This window comes from Oncorhynchus keta, chromosome 10, assembly GCF_023373465.1.
Source record: "Oncorhynchus keta strain PuntledgeMale-10-30-2019 chromosome 10, Oket_V2, whole genome shotgun sequence".
Lineage (NCBI taxonomy): Eukaryota > Metazoa > Chordata > Actinopteri > Salmoniformes > Salmonidae > Oncorhynchus > Oncorhynchus keta.
Genome location: NC_068430.1, coordinates 1 through 16,149, shown reverse-complemented (window position 1 = coordinate 16,149; position 16,149 = coordinate 1). Strand labels below are relative to the sequence as shown.

General features: G+C 49.9%; 2 protein-coding genes and 1 long non-coding RNA gene across 14 annotated transcripts; 2 read left to right on the top strand and 1 right to left on the bottom strand.

The window, feature by feature from the left end:
• Positions 1 to 1,408: 1,408 nt before the first annotated feature.
• On the top strand, positions 1,409 to 3,056 carry LOC127931985 (uncharacterized). Of its 8 annotated transcripts, none has more exons than XR_008143406.1 (8): positions 1,409 to 1,641; positions 1,698 to 1,777; positions 1,834 to 1,977; positions 2,050 to 2,161; positions 2,218 to 2,261; positions 2,298 to 2,405; positions 2,594 to 2,709; positions 2,758 to 3,056. It is a non-coding gene; the product is annotated as an uncharacterized LOC127931985 (long non-coding RNA). The 8 variants fall into 8 exon arrangements; XR_008143405.1 differs by having other exon boundaries at positions 1,834 to 2,013; positions 2,098 to 2,161; positions 2,218 to 2,305; ... (1 more) ...; positions 2,694 to 2,745; positions 2,806 to 3,056; XR_008143410.1 differs by adding an exon at positions 2,446 to 2,497 and having other exon boundaries at positions 1,834 to 2,013; positions 2,098 to 2,161; positions 2,218 to 2,373; positions 2,658 to 2,681; positions 2,866 to 3,056.
• A 3,028-nt stretch (positions 3,057 to 6,084) lies between these two features.
• LOC127932597 (sarcolemmal membrane-associated protein-like) lies at positions 6,085 to 16,052 on the bottom strand (the record flags this gene model as incomplete). The annotated part of the gene is made up of 2 exons (XM_052528602.1): positions 6,085 to 6,411; positions 15,918 to 16,052. Coding segments are annotated over 2 exons (231 nt in total), but the record flags the coding sequence as incomplete, so codon positions are not given.
• Positions 6,968 to 9,190, top strand: LOC127931984 (uncharacterized). Of its 5 annotated transcripts, none has more exons than XM_052526144.1 (3): positions 6,968 to 8,774; positions 8,828 to 8,883; positions 9,154 to 9,190. In XM_052526144.1, the coding sequence occupies exon 1, from the start codon at positions 6,985 to 6,987 to the stop codon at positions 8,635 to 8,637; it is 1,653 nt and encodes a 550-aa protein (XP_052382104.1). In that variant the 5' UTR covers positions 6,968 to 6,984; the 3' UTR covers positions 8,638 to 8,774; positions 8,828 to 8,883; positions 9,154 to 9,190. The 5 variants fall into 5 exon arrangements, with proteins under 5 accessions (XP_052382104.1, XP_052382100.1, XP_052382103.1 ...); XM_052526140.1 differs by having other exon boundaries at positions 8,936 to 9,168; XM_052526143.1 differs by having other exon boundaries at positions 9,098 to 9,163.
• Positions 16,053 to 16,149: the final 97 nt, after the last annotated feature.

Genomic DNA, 16,149 nt, shown 5'->3' with positions numbered 1-16,149 from the left:
TGACAGGCACATTTCAGCGTTCCCTCGTTCTGACAGGCACATTTCAGCGTTCCCTCGTTCTGACAGGCACATTTCAGCGTTCCCTAGTTCTGACAGGCACATTTCAGCGTTCCCTCGTTCTGACAGGCACATTTCAGCGTTCCCTAGTTCTGACAGGCACATTTCAGCGTTCCCTAGTTCTGACAGGCACATTTCAGCGTTCCCTCGTTCTGACAGGCACATTTTAGCGTTCCCTAGTTCTGACAGGCACATTTCAGCGTTCCCTCGTTCTGACAGGCACATTTCAGCGTTCCCTCGTTCTGACAGGCACATTTCAGCGTTCCCTCGTTCTGACAGGCACATTTCAGCGTTCCCTAGTTCTGACAGGCACATTTCAGCGTTCCCTAGTTCTGACAGGCACATTTTAGCGTTCCCTCGTTCTGACAGGCACATTTTAGCGTTCCCTCGTTCTGACAGGCACATTTCAGCGTTCCTAGTTCTGACAGGCACATTTCAGCGTTCCCTAGTTCTGACAGGCACATTTCAGCGTTCTGACAGGCACATTTCCGTTCCTCGTTCTGACAGGCACATTTTAGCGTTCCCTCGTTCTGACAGGCACATTTCAGCGTTCCCTCGTTCTGACAGGCACATTTCAGCGTTCCCTCGTTCTGACAGGCACATTTCAGCGTTCCCTCGTTCTGACAGGCACATTTCAGCGTTCCCTAGTTCTGACAGGCACATTTCAGCGTTCCCTAGTTCTGACAGGCACATTTCAGCGTTCCCTCGTTCTGACAGGCACATTTCAGCGTTCCCTCGTTCTGACAGGCACATTTCAGCGTTCCCTCGTTCTGACAGGCACATTTCAGCGTTCCCTCGTTCTGACAGGCACATTTCAGCGTTCCCTCGTTCTGACAGGCACATTTCAGCGTTCCCTCGTTCTGACAGGCACATTTCAGCGTTCCCTCGTTCTGACAGGCACATGAACGCTGCAGGTATCACTGTGAATAACATACAGGGAGGGCTCTTGTTCAAGTTGGACTGCTGGCTGTTAAAGGACTGACTGACCTTAACAGTTACATCCTCCGGTCTACTTGAGAGTAGTTTGTCTTCCCTCCTGTGGATAGAATAGTTCAGTCCTGTGCTTGGTGGTGGCTCAACGAGAAAAAGTTCAGATCAGGGTTGGGTTAAAGTGTTGACAATGTATTGACACAGTGGAATATGATGAATAGCTTGTTTGTTCTTGGACTGACTCAGTGTTTATTTACAGAAACAGCGCGGGCAGTAATGTGGTAAAACCAGACAACCAGTGAGAACAAAGGAGGTGGCAGCACTCAGTCTGCACACAGGAGGTGAAGCCTAAAGCCTTCCTTCACCCCACAGTTCATCCGGTTGTCTTCCTCTCAACCACCTCCTGATTCACATTCAGCATCATAACCCTCATCAGATCCAGTCTCTGTTCACAAGAGGTTCACCTCTGCCCTTTCACCCCATTATAAACCACACGGGTTTCAGTGAATATTGATCTTTCCTTAGAAGGGGTCACAAGGATACGAAACCAACAGAGAGACAGGTAGACAGACAGACAGGTAGGTAGACAGACAGGTAGACAGACAGGTAGACAGACAGACAGGTAGGTAGACAGACAGGTAGGTAGACAGACAGGTAGACAGACAGATAGGTAGACAGACAGACAGGTAGACAGACAGACAGGTAGACAGACAGGTAGGTAGACAGACAGACAGGTAGACAGACAGACAGGTAGGTAGACAGACAGACAGGTAGGTAGACAGACAGACAGGTAGACAGACAGACAGGCAGGTAGACAGACAGACAGGTAGGTAGACAGACAGGTAGGTAGACAGACAGGTAGGTAGACAGACAGGTAGGTAGGTAGGTAGACAGACAGGTAGGTAGACAGACAGGTAGGTAGACAGACAGACAGGTAGGTAGGTAGACAGACAGGTAGGTAGACAGACAGGTAGACAGACAGACAGGTAGGTAGACAGACAGACAGGTAGGTAGACAGACAGACAGGTAGACAGACAGACAGGCAGGTAGACAGACAGGTAGGTAGACAGACAGGTAGGTAGACAGACAGACAGGTAGGTAGGTAGGTAGGTAGACAGACAGGTAGGTAGACAGACAGGTAGGTAGACAGACAGGTAGACAGACAGACAGGTAGGTAGACAGACAGACAGGTAGACAGACAGACAGGCAGGTAGACAGACAGACAGGTAGGTAGACAGACAGGTAGGTAGACAGACAGGTAGGTAGACAGACAGGTAGGTAGGTAGGTAGACAGACAGGTAGGTAGACAGACAGGTAGGTAGACAGACAGACAGGTAGGTAGACAGACAGGTAGGTAGACAGACAGGTAGACAGACAGACAGGTAGGTAGACAGACAGACAGGTAGGTAGACAGACAGGTAGACAGACAGACAGGCAGGTAGACAGACAGACAGGTAGGTAGACAGACAGGTAGGTAGACAGACAGGTAGGTAGACAGACAGGTAGGTAGGTAGGTAGGTAGACAGACAGGTAGGTAGACAGACAGATAGGTAGACAGACAGGTAGAGAGACAGACAGGTAGGTAGACAGACAGGTAGACAGACAGGTAGGTAGACAGACAGGTAGACAGACAGGTAGACAGACAGATAGGTAGACAGACAGGTAGGTAGACAGACAGGTAGACAGACAGACAGGTAGACAGACAGACAGGTAGACAGACAGGTAGGTAGACAGACAGGTAGGTAGACAGACAGGTAGGTAGACAGACAGATAGGTAGACAGACAGGTAGGTAGACAGACAGGTAGGTAGACAGACAGACAGACAGACAGGTAGGTAGACAGACAGGTAGGTAGACAGACAGGTAGGTAGACAGACAGGTAGGTAGACAGACAGGTAGGTAGACAGACAGGTAGACAGACAGACAGGTAGGTAGACAGACAGACAGGTAGACAGACAGACAGGTAGACAGACAGGTAGGTAGACAGACAGGTAGGTAGACAGACAGGTAGGTAGACAGACAGATAGGTAGACAGACAGGTAGGTAGACAGACAGGTAGGTAGACAGACAGGTAGATAGGTAGACAGACAGGTAGGTAGACAGACAGGTAGGTAGACAGACAGGTAGGTAGACAGACAGGTAGGTAGACAGACAGGTAGGTAGACAGACAGGTAGGTAGACAGACAGGTAGACTCCATGTCATGGACAGGTAAGGCAGGACTAGAACCCAACAAGTACTGCGAGCAGAGGCTGGGGACTAGAACCGGTAGAGTTCAGAGAGCCTAGAACCCAGAGACAAGAAAGCAGCGTTAGAAGGCTAGAGTTTAAAGCATAGACAGACAATTGGTTCAGTCCACTAGAGCCTTTATAGACGTTCAACCTGAAGGGGTTTGTGGGCCATAATGTCTTCCAGTGTCCACTGTCTCAAACCAGTGAACACAAACACAAGTCAACAAGCTCCAAAATGACCAAAAATCATGGAAAGTAGCACATCAAACGTTCCATTTTAATGACACATCTATGTTCTGTAGTGTTCTCTTGAAAACATTCTGATGATTTAGTCCTAGTTGTTTACAACACACAGCTGAGACAAGACAGTAGTACAGACATACAGCACCATCATGTGGTGTATAACAGTTACTCTGAACATAGTCATCTACCAACAATGTTATTTAAGTGATTACTGGGTTGTTGTTTTAGTTCAAAACCTGCCTCTGTAGGAGTGGCACTGTCTTCACAAACACACCTCTGCTGTTCCTTACCATAGGCACTTAACCCCTTATGCACAACGAACGTAAGATGATTCCCAAATGGCACCCTATTCCCTATATAGTGCACTACTTTACACCAGTCAAATGGCACCCTATTCCCTATATAGTGCACTACTTTACACCAGCCAAATGGCACCCTATTCCCTATATAGTGCACTACTTTACACCAGCCAAATGGCACCCTATTCCCTATATAGTGCACTACTTTACACCAGCCAAATGGCACCCTATTCCCTATATAGTGCACTACTTTACACCAGCCAAATGGCACCCTATTCCCTATATAGTGCACTACTTTACACCAGCCAAATGGCACCCTATTCCCTATATAGTGCACTACTTTACACCAGTCAAATGGCACCCTATTCCCTATATAGTGCACTACTTTACACCAGTCAAATGGCACCCTATTCCCTATATAGTGCACTACTTTACACCAGCCAAATGGCACCCTATTCCCTATATAGTGCACTACTTTACACCAGCCAAATGGCACCCTATTCCCTATATAGTGCACTACTTTACACCAGCCAAATGGCACCCTATTCCCTATATAGTGCACTACTTTACACCAGCCAAATGGCACCCTATTCCCTATATAGTGCACTACTTTACACCAGCCAAATGGCACCCTATTCCCTATATAGTGCACTACTTTACACCAGCCAAATGGCACCCTATTCCCTATATAGTGCACTACTTTACACCAGTCAAATGGCACCCTATTCCCTATATAGTGCACTACTTTACACCAGCCAAATGGCACCCTATTCCCTATATAGTGCACTACTTTACACCAGTCAAATGGCACCCTATTCCCTATATAGTGCACTACTTTACACCAGCCAAATGGCACCCTATTCCCTATATAGTGCACTACTTTACACCAGCCAAATGGCACCCTATTCCCTATATAGTGCACTACTTTACACCAGCCAAATGGCACCCTATTCCCTATATAGTGCACTACTTTTGACCAGGCTCGAGGGCACTATACAGTAAACTGGGTGTAATTTGGGACGTGATGATTAGGCTTTAATAATAAACCCTGTTATGTAATAGAACATTAACACCCCAACCTGGTAAACCAACCACACAGGAAGTCAACTCAGCTAAAACAACCACACAGGAAGTCAACTCAGCTAAACCAACCACACAGGAAGTCAACTCATCTAAACCAACCACACAGGAAGTCAACTCATCTAAACCAACCACATGTAAGTCAAACATCTAAACCACCCACAGGAAGTCAACTCAGCTAAAACAACCACACAGGAAGTCAACTCAGCTAAACCAACCACACAGGAAGTCAACTCATCTAAACCAACCACACAGGAAGTCAACTCATCTAAACCAACCACACAGGAAGTCAACTCAGCTAAAACAACCACACAGGAAGTCAACTCAGCTAAACCAACCACACAGGAAGTCAACTCAGCTAAAACAACCACACAGGAAGTCAACTCAGCTAAAACAACCTGGAGACATAATAAAAAAATAAAGGTTAGGTACCCATCAGAAAAACTAAACCAAAGCCTAGTTTAGGCCACTTTAACAATAATACCAATATTCCCATCATCAAACTGATTAAGAACAGCTGATAAATACTATATCTATGTTAGAAATAGTCCTATATCTACGTTAGAAATAGTCCTATATCTACGTTAGAAATAGTCCTATATCTACAGTAGAAATAGTCCTATATCTACAGTAGAAATAGTCCTATATCTACGTTAGAAATAGTCCTATATCTACAGTAGAAATAGTCCTATATCTACGTTAGAAATAGTCCTATATCTACAGTAGAAATAGTCCTATATCTACAGTAGAAATAGTCCTATATCTACAGTAGAAATAGTCCTATATCTACGTTAGAAATAGTCCTATATCTACAGTAGAAATAGTCCTATATCTACGTTTAGAAATAGTCCTATATCTGTAGAAATAGTCCTATAGACGTTAGAAAGTCCTATATCAATAGAAATAGTCCTAATATCTAAGTAGAAATAGTCCCTATATCTACGTTAGAAATAGTCCTATATCTACAGTAGAAATAGTCCTATATCTACAGTAGAAATAGTCCTATATCTACAGTAGAAATAGTCCTATATCTGGGATAGAAATAGTCCTATATCTACGTTAGAAATAGTCCTATATCTACAGTAGAAATAGTCCTATATCTACAGTAGAAATAGTCCTATATCTACGTTAGAAATAGTCCTATATCTACAGTAGAAATAGTCCTATATCTACGTTAGAAATAGTCCTATATCTACAGTAGAAATAGTCCTATATCTACAGTAGAAATAGTCCTATATCTACGGTGGAAATACTACTTCTCTTGATCGCTCTCTCTCTCTCTCTATATATATACAGTTATACTTTGTACAGTTTAAAGCAGAGGGACTTTCTGTAGGGGAACCGACCAGAGGTAATAAATTAATCAATAGATGAATTAATGGATTAATGAATCAATCAAAAATGGGCAGGGGATTGGTGTGGGCAGAGGTAGAGATGCCAGAAGAAGACGTGGTAGAGGACATGTAGTAGGTAAGGTCTCAGGTGGAGGTGCTCTTGGAGAAGTTGGGATAAAGCACCGCAGCAGTCACTGCTACCATCACTGCTACAACTGGCATCCAGGGGCTCCAACCGGCCTGCAGGAGACAGACGGACAGAGAGAGAAAGACTGGGTTAGTCTAGGCCGTCAGCTAGCCTACACCGGGGCTGAGATTGAGGCCACAGGTACAGGTTGGAGAGAGAGAGAGAGAGAGATAGAGGGGGGATGGGGTGTAGGGCCAGTTAAGTTACCTCACGGGAGAAAAATAATCAGAAAATCAAACACGACTGTTCTGACTGAGGGAACAAGGAAAAATACATGCAAATTTGTTTTAGAAACAGGAAAACATTTAGAAGCTGCAGAAGTACGATGCTCATAAAGCAATAATGACAAAAAACTAAAACTAAAACAACTTGAAGCCAAAGAATAGGTGTTGGTGGCATTGTGTTAGTGATCCAAGACAGACAGGCATCAATGAGTATTGTGTTAGTGATCCAAGACAGACAGGCATCAATGAGTATTGTGTTAGTGATCCAAGACAGACAGGCATCAATGAGTATTGTGTTAGTGATCCAAGACAGACAGGCATCAATGAGTATTGTGTTAGTGATCCAAGACAGACAGGCATCAATGAGTATTGTGTTAGTGATCCCAAGACAGACAGGCATCAATGAGTATTGTGTTAGTGATCCAAGACAGACAGGCATCAATGAGTATTGTGTTAGTGATCCAAGACAGACAGGCATCAATGAGTATTGTGTTAGTGATCCAAGACAGACAGGCATCAATGAGTATTGTGTTAGTGATCCAAGACAGACAGGCATCAATGAGTATTGTGTTAGTGATCCAAGACAGACAGGCATCAATGAGTATTGTGTTAGTGATCCAAGACAGACAGGCATCAATGAGTATTGTGTTAGTGATCCAAGACAGACAGGCATCAATGAGTATTGTGTTAGTGATCCAAGACAGACAGGCATCAATGAGTATTGTGTTAGTGATCCAAGACAGACAGGCATCAATGAGTATTGTGTTAGTGATCCAAGACAGACAGGCATCAATGAGTATTGTGTTAGTGATCCAAGACAGACAGGCATCAATGAGTATTGTGTTAGTGATCCAAGACAGACAGGCATCAATGAGTATTGTGTTAGTGATCCAAGACAGACAGGCATCAATGAGTATTGTGTTAGTGATCCAAGACAGACAGGCATCAATGAGTATTGTGTTAGTGATCCAAGACAGACAGGCATCAATGAGTATTGTGTTAGTGATCCAAGACAGACAGGCATCAATGAGTATTGTGTTAGTGATCCAAGACAGACAGGCATCAATGAGTATTGTGTTAGTGATCCAAGACAGACAGGCATCAATGAGTATTGTGTTAGTGATCCAAGACAGACAGGCATCAATGAGTATTGTGTTAGTGATCCAAGACAGACAGGCATCAATGAGTATTGTGTTAGTGATCCAAGACAGACAGGCATCAATGAGTATTGTGTTAGTGATCCAAGACAGACAGGCATCAATGAGTATTGTGTTAGTGATCCAAGACAGACAGGCATCAATGAGTATTGTGTTAGTGATCCAAGACAGACAGGCATCAATGAGTATTGTGTTAGTGATCCAAGACAGACAGGCATCAATGAGTATTGTGTTAGTGATCCAAGACAGACAGGCATCAATGAGCATTCTGTTAGTGATCCAAGACAGACAGGCATCAATGAGCATTGTGTTAGTGATCCAAGACAGACAGGCATCAATGAGTATTGTGTTAGTGATCCAAGACAGACAGGCATCAATGAGTATTGTGTTAGTGATCCAAGACAGACAGGCATCAATGAGTATTGTGTTAGTGATCCAAGACAGACAGGCATCAATGAGTATTGTGTTAGTGATCCAAGACAGACAGGCATCAATGAGTATTGTGTTAGTGATCCAAGACAGACAGGCATCAATGAGTATTGTGTTAGTGATCCAAGACAGACAGGCATCAATGAGCATTGTGTTAGTGATCCAAGACAGACAGGCATCAATGAGTATTGTGTTAGTGATCCAAGACAGACAGGCATCAATGAGTATTGTGTTAGTGATCCAAGACAGACAGGCATCAATGAGTATTGTGTTAGTGATCCAAGACAGACAGGCATCAATGAGTATTGTGTTAGTGATCCAAGACAGACAGGCATCAATGAGTATTGTGTTAGTGATCCAAGACAGACAGGCATCAATGAGTATTGTGTTAGTGATCCAAGACAGACAGGCATCAATGAGTATTGTGTTAGTGATCCAAGACAGACAGGCATCAATGAGTATAGAGTGATAATATAGACTGATAATGCTGACAGGTTAGTTTAGGGCAGGGATGGTCAACTGTGATAATATAGACTGATAATGCTGACAGGTTAGTTTAGGGCAGGGATGGTCAACTGTGATAATATAGACTGATAATGCTGACAGGTTAGTTTAGGGGGATGGTCAACTGTGATAATATAGACTGATAATGCTGACAGGTTAGTTTAGGGCAGGGCTGGTCAACTGTGATAATATAGACTGATAATGCTGACAGGTTAGTTAGGGGGATGGTCAACTGTGATAATATAGACTGATAATGCTGACAGGTTAGTTTAAGGCAGGGCTGGTCAACTGTGATAATATAGACTGATAATGCTGACAGGTTAGTTAAGGGGGATGGTCAACTGTGATAATATAGACTGATAATGCTGACAGGTTAGTTTAGGGGGATGGTCAACTGTGATAATATAGACTGATAATGCTGACAGGTTAGTTTAGGGCAGGGATGGTCAACTGTGATAATATAGACTGATAATGCTGACAGGTTAGTTTAGTGCAGGGCTGGCAGTTAGAGAGGAAGACTCTGACGAAGGCAGTTAGAGAGGAAGACTCTGACGAAGGCAGTTAGAGAGGAAGACTCTGAAGGCAGTTAGAGAGGAAGAGGCAGTTAGAGAGGAAGACTCTGACGAAGGCAGTTAGAGAGAGGAAGACTGACGAAGGCAGTTAGAGAGGAAGACTCTGGCAGAAGGCAGTTAGAGGAGGAAGACTCTGACGAAGGCAGTTAGAGAGGAAGACGAAGGCAGTTACGAGAGGAAGTTCGAGGCAGTTAGAGAGGAAGACACTGACGAAGGCAGTTAGAGAGGAAGACACTGACGAAGGCAGTTAGAGAGGAAGACACTGACGAAGGCAGTTAGAGAGGAAGACACTGACGAAGGCAGTTAGAGAGGAAGACACTGACGAAGGCAGTTAGAGAGGAAGACTCTGACGAAGGCAGTTAGAGAGGAAGACTCTGACGAAGGCAGTTAGAGAGGAAGACTCTGACGAAGGCAGTTAGAGAGGAAGACTGACGAAGGCAGTTAGAGAGGAAGACTCTAGTCTCTAGTATTTTTATTTATTTATTTTATTTTGCACCTGCTCTCAATGATCGGCTATGAAAAGCCAACTGACATTTACTCTGAGGTGCTGACTTGTTGCACCCTCTACAACCACTGATTATTATTTGACCCTGCTGGTCATTTATGAACGTTTGAACATCTTGGCCATGTTCTGTTATAATCTCCACCCGGCACAGCCAGAAGAGGACTGGCCACCACACATAGCCTGGTTCCTCTCTAGGTTTATAATCTCCACCCGGCACAGCCAGAAGAGGACTGGCCACCACTGGCCACCCCTCATAGCCTGGTTCCTCTCTAGGTTTATAATCTCCACCCGGCACAGCCAGAAAGAGGACTGGCCCACCCCTCATAGCCTGGTTCCTCTCTAGGTTTATAATCTCCACCGGCACAGCCAGAAGAGGACTGGCCACCCCTAGCCTGGTTTCTCTGGCCACCCTCAGGTTTCTTCTCTAGGTTTATTTGCACAGCCAGAAGAGGACTTTCTGGTTTCTCTAGGTTTATTTCACCCGGCACAGCCAGAAGAGGCTGGTCACCGTGCTAGGTTTATTCTCCACACCTGCCCATTGCCTGCTGTTTGGTTTCTCTCTAGGTTTTAGGCTAGGGAGTTTTTCTGTACAGCACTTTGAGGTTTTAGGCTGGGTTTCATCAGCTGAGTTGATAATAAGGGCTTTATAAATACATTTGATTGATTGGTTAGAGAGGATGATACTGATGAAGATGACAGACAGATGACAGACAACACAACAGGAACACGGTGTACCTTTCTACCACAACTGGCTGAACCACCAATACAGCAAGGCCGAGATAAGGCCGATGAAAATGGCCTGGACAGGCTGCAATATGGGGGGCTAAAGGAGGGAGGGATCAGAGAGAATCATCAAATAGAATAACCAATATTTTAAACTAATCAAAGAAATGAAAACGAAGAAAAAATGAAAACTAATCAATAAACAAAGAGGGGAACTGGAGGCAGGGGGGAACGGGAGACAGGAGGGGAACGGGAGGCAGGGGGAACGGGAGGCAGGAGGGGAACTGGAGGCAGGGGGAACGGGAGGCAGGAGGGGAACTGGAGGCAGGGGGAACTGGAGGCAGGGGGGAACGGGAGACAGGAGGGGGAACTAGGAGGCAGGGGGAACTGGGAGGAACAGGAGGGGGAACTGGAGGCAGGGGGGAACTGGAGGCAGGGGGGAACGGGAGGCAGGAGGGGGAACTGGGAGGCAGGGGGGAACTGGAGGCAGGAGGGGAACGGGAGGCAGGGGGAACTGGAGGCAGGGGGAACTGAGGAGGGGGAACTGGAGGCAGGGGGAACTGGAGGCAGGGGGAACTGGAGGCAGGAGGCAGGGAACTGGAGGCAGGGGGAACGGGAGGCAGGGGGGGAACGGGAGGCAGGAGGGGAACTGGAGGCAGGGGGGGAACGGGAGGCAGGAGGGGAACGGGAGGCAGGGGGAACGGGAGGCAGGAGGGGAACGGGAGGCAGGAGGGGAACGGGAGGCAGGAGGGGAACGGGAGGCAGGGGGAACGGGAGGCAGGGGGGGAACGGGAGGCAGGGGGGGGAACTGGAGGCAGGGGGGGAACTGGAGGCAGGAGGGGGAACTGGAGGCAGGAGGGGGAACTGGGGAGGCAGGAGGGGGAACAGGGGAGGCAGGAGGGGGAACTGGAGGGGGGAACAGGAGGGGAACGGGAGGCAGGGGGGGGGGGAGGCAGGGGGCAGGAGGCAGGGGGAACTGGAGGCAGGGGGGGAACTGGAGGCAGGGGGGAACTGGAGGCAGGAGGGGAACTGGAGGCAGGAACGGGAGGGGGAACTGGAGGCAGGAGGGGGAACTGGAGGCAGGAGGGGGAACTGGAGGCAGGAGGGGGAACTGGGAGGCAGGAGGGGGAACTGGAGGCAGGAGGGGAACTGGAGGCAGGAGGGGGAACTGGAGGCAGGAGGGGGAACTGGAGGCAGGAGGGGGAACTGGAGGCAGGAGGGGAACGGGAGGCAGGAGGGGGAACTGGAGGCAGGAGGGGGAACTGGAGGCAGGAGGGGGAACTGGAGGCAGGAGGGGGAACTGGAGGGGGAACAGGAGGCAGGAGGGGGAACTGGAGGCAGGGGGGGAACTGGAGGCAGGGGGGAACTGGAGGCAGGGGGAACTGGAGGCAGGGGGGAACTGGAGGCAGGAGGGGAACTGGAGGCAGGGGGAACTGGAGGCAGGGGGAACTGGAGGCAGGAGGGGGACTGGAGGCAGGAGGGGGGAACTGGAGGCAGGGGGAACTGGAGGCAGGAGGGGAACTGGAGGCAGGGGGGAACTGGAGGCAGGGGGAACTGGAGGGAGGGGGAACTGGAGGCAGGGGGGGAACTGGAGGCAGGGGGAACTGGAGGCAGGAGGGGAACTGGAGGCAGGGGGAACTGGGAGGCAGGGGGGAACTGGAGGCAGGGGGAACTGGAGGCAGGGGGGAACGGGGAGGCAGGGGGAACTGGAGGCAGGAGGGGGAACTGGAGGCAGGAGGGGGGGGAACTGGAGGCAGGAGGGGAACTGGAGGAGGCAGGAGGGGAACTGGGGCAGGCAGGGGAACTGGAGGCAGGGGAACTGGAGGCAGGGGGGAACTGGAGGCAGGGGGAACTGGAGGCAGGGGGGAACGGGAGGCAGGGGGAACGGGAGGCAGGAGGGGAACTGGAGGCAGGGGGGAACGGGAGGCAGGGGGAACGGGAGGCAGGAGGGGGAACTGGAGGCAGGAGGGGGAACGGGAGGCAGGAGGGGGAACAGGGGGCAGGAGGGGGAACAGGAGGCAGGCAGGGGGAACTGGAGGCAGGAGGGTGGAACTGGAGGCAGGGGGGGAACTGGAGGCAGGAGGGGGAACTGGAGGCAGGAGGGGGTACTGGAGACAGGAGGGGGAACTGGAGGCAGGAGGGGGGAACTGGTGGCAGGAGGGGGAACTGGAGGCAGGAGGGGTGGGTACTGGAGGCAGGAGGGGGGCTGGAGGCAGGAGGGGGGTACTGGAGGCAGGAGGGGAACTGGAGGCAGGAGGGGAACGGGAGGCAGGGGGGAACTGGAGGCAGGGGGAACGGGGAGGAGGGGGAACTGGAGGCAGGAGGGGGAACTGGAGGCAGGAGGGGGGACTGGAGGCAGGAGGGGAACTGGAGGCAGGAGGGGGAACTGGAGGCAGGGGGGAACTGGAGGCAGGGGGAACTGGAGGCAGGGGGAACTGGAGGCAGGAGGGGAACTGGAGGCAGGGGAACTGGAGGCAGGAGGGGGACTGGAGGCAGGGGGGAACTGGAGGCAGGAGGGAACGGGAGGCAGGGGGAACTGGAGGCAGGGGGGAACTGGAGGCAGGAGGGGAACTGGAGGCAGGGGGGAACTGGAGGCAGGAGGGGAACTGGAGGCAGGGGGGAACTGGAGGCAGGGGGGGAACTGGAGGCAGGGGGGAACGGGAGGCAGGGGGGAACAGGAGGCAGGAGGGGGAACAGGAGGCAGGGGGGGGGAAGGGAGGGGAGGCAGGAGGGGGAAATGGAGGCAGGAGGGGAAGGAGGGTACTGGAGGCAGGACTGGAGGCAGGGGGAACTGGAGGCAGGAGGGGGAACTGGAGGCAGGAGGGGAACTGGAGGCAGGAGGGGGAACTGGAGGCAGGAGGGGGAACTGGAGGCAGGAGGGGGAACTGGAGGCAGGAGGGGGAACTGGAGGCAGGAGGGGGAACTGGAGGCAGGAGGGGGAACTGGAGGCAGGAGGGGGAACTGGAGGTAGGAGGGGGAACTGGAGGCAGGAGGGGGAACTGGAGGCAGGAGGGGGAACTGGAGGCAGGAGGGGGTACTGGAGGCAGGAGGGGAACTGGAGGTAGGAGGGGGAACTGGAGGCAGGAGGGGGAACTGGAGGCAGGAGGGGGAACTGGAGGCAGGGGGGGAACTGGAGGCAGGAGGGGGAACTGGAGGCAGGAGGGGAACTGGAGGCAGGAGGGGGGAACTGGAGGCAGGGGGAACGGGATAGGGGGGAACTGTCACACCACATCTAGAGGCAGGAACAGGCGGGGGGGGAATTTTTTGAGGCAGGGGGAGGTCTAGGGGGAACTGGAGGCAGGACTGGAGGCAGTTATAACTCCCTGAGTGGGGAACTGGAGGCAGGGGCTCACCAGGCAGGAGATATAAAGGCAGGGGGAACCATTAGGGTGGATGTAGGCAGGGGGGGGCTGGAGGCAGGAGGGGGACTGGAGGCAGGAGGGGGATTCTTAGGCCGGGGGAACTGGAGGCAGGGGGAACTGGAGGCAGGAGGGGGTTATATCATATTGACTGGAGGCAGGAGGGTGGATGGAGGCAGGGGGAACTGGAGGCAGGGGGTTATATCAGGAGGGGGGACTTAGGCCGTTAGGGTGGATGAGCCCAGGGAACTAGAGGTAGTTATATCATATTGATTCTTAGGCAGTTAGTAGGGGACTGGAGGCAAGCCCAGGCTAGCATGCAGTAGAACTGGATCATAGGGGATTCATTATGCAGTTAGGGGGGGACTGGAGGCAGGCTAGGGTAGTTGGAGGCAGGAGGGGGGAGGCATATTTACTTCAGGCAGGAGGGGGACTGGAGGCAGGAGGAGGGAACTTAGGCAGGATTTATTCTGGAGGCAGGAGGGTGGACTGGAGGCAGGAGGTGGTTATATCAGGATTTATTCATTAGGCAGGGGGTGGACTGGAGGCAGGAGAGGGGTTATATCAGGATTTATTCATTATGGCAGGAGGGTGGATGGAGGCCTGGAGGCAGGAGGTGGTTATAGGCAGGAGGGTTTATTCATTATGCAGGAGGTGGGATGGAGGCAGGAGGGTGGGCGGGGAGGCAGGAGGGGTTATATCATATTTATTCATTAGGGGGAACCGGAGGCAGTGAGGGGGAAACGGGAGGCAGAGGGGGGTAGTTATATCATATTTATTCGGGAGGCAGTCAGGGGGAACGGGATGTAGCCCAGGCAGAAGGGTAGTTATATCATATTTAACGGGAGGCCGTTAGGGTGGACGGGAGGCCCAGGCGGGAGGCAGTTATATCATATTTATTCGGGATGCAGGAGGGGGTGGATGGAGCAGGAGGAAGGGTAGGGGGAGGCAGGAGTTATATCATATTTATTCAGGATTATGGAGGCAGGAGGGGATGGAGGCAGGAACTGGAGGCAGTTATATCATATTGATTCAGGATTATGCCGTTAGGAGGGGGAACTGGAGGCAGGAGGGGGAACTGGAGGCAGGAGTTAACTCATATTGAGGGGGAACTTATGCAGGAGGGGGAACTGGAGGCAGGAGGGGGGAATAAACGTATAGATACATGTCACACCACATCTAGAAGCAGAACAGAGGTGTAATTTTTGTTCAGGGAGGTCTAGTAGCAGTGAGAACCAGTTATAACTCCCTGAGGTGTATGCTTGCTCACCAGCCATCTTAGATATAAAAGCATTACACCATTAGGGTGGATGTAGCCCAGGCTAGAGGTAGTTATATCATATTGATTCATTACACCATTAGGGTGGATGTAGCCCAGGCTAGAGGTAGTTATATCATATTTATTCATTATGCCGTCAGGGTGGATGTAGCCCAGGCTAGAGGTAGTTATATCATATTGATTCATTATGCCGTTAGGGTGGATATAGCCCAGGCTAGAGGTAGTTATATCATATTTATTCATTATGCCGTCAGGGTGGATGTAGCCCAGGCTAGAGGTAGTTATATCATATTTATTCATTATGCCGTTAGGGTGGATGTAGCCCAGGCTAGAGGTAGTTATATCATATTTATTCATTATGCCGTTAGGGTGGATGTAGCCCAGGCTAGAGGTAGTTATATCATATTGATTCATGTTTCTTATTCTGGTCATCTCTCCCTCAGACTGGGAACTCTAAATGGTGGTACTGGTATATAGTCTTCGGCATCCCAACACTGGACAGCTACTAAAAAGTTATATATGTGTGATATATGTGTATATATGTGTGATTGACTGATTGAAATAAATTACAATCAAATGCCCTATGGGATATTCTGTCTCAGGCAATGCTGACTTGTCCAAGACTCACAGTCAAATGTCTTGCAAAAAATAACATTAAATTGGGAACATCATGAATGGTTCTCATAACAGACACAGATGTCCCAGAGCAACCATTGTGATTCCTTTAGCATATCCAGCACAGGCTCTGAACCAAAGACAAGAGAGAGATTGGTGACCTCTGTTTAGGGTCAGGGGGTCACTACTCACATTCTTGCCCTTGTCCTGCAGCAGTTTGAGGTTAACTTTACACTGTTCCAGCTCCTCGTTGATGGAGCGTTTCTCCTGCTCTGTCCTCTCACAACACTTCCTCAGATCACACAGCGAGTTCTGAGTGTCCTCATACTATGGGGGGGATAGACAGATAGAAAGGGAGAGAAGGGGGGATAAGGGGAGAAGGGGAGAGAGAAAAGCAACAGAAAGTGACATACACGTGTTTGTA

Excerpts from the sequence above, each read along its gene's own strand:
- LOC127931984 (XM_052526144.1), top strand. The coding sequence starts at position 6,985 with ATGAGTATTGTGTTAGTGATCCAAGACAGACAGGCATCAATGAGTATT.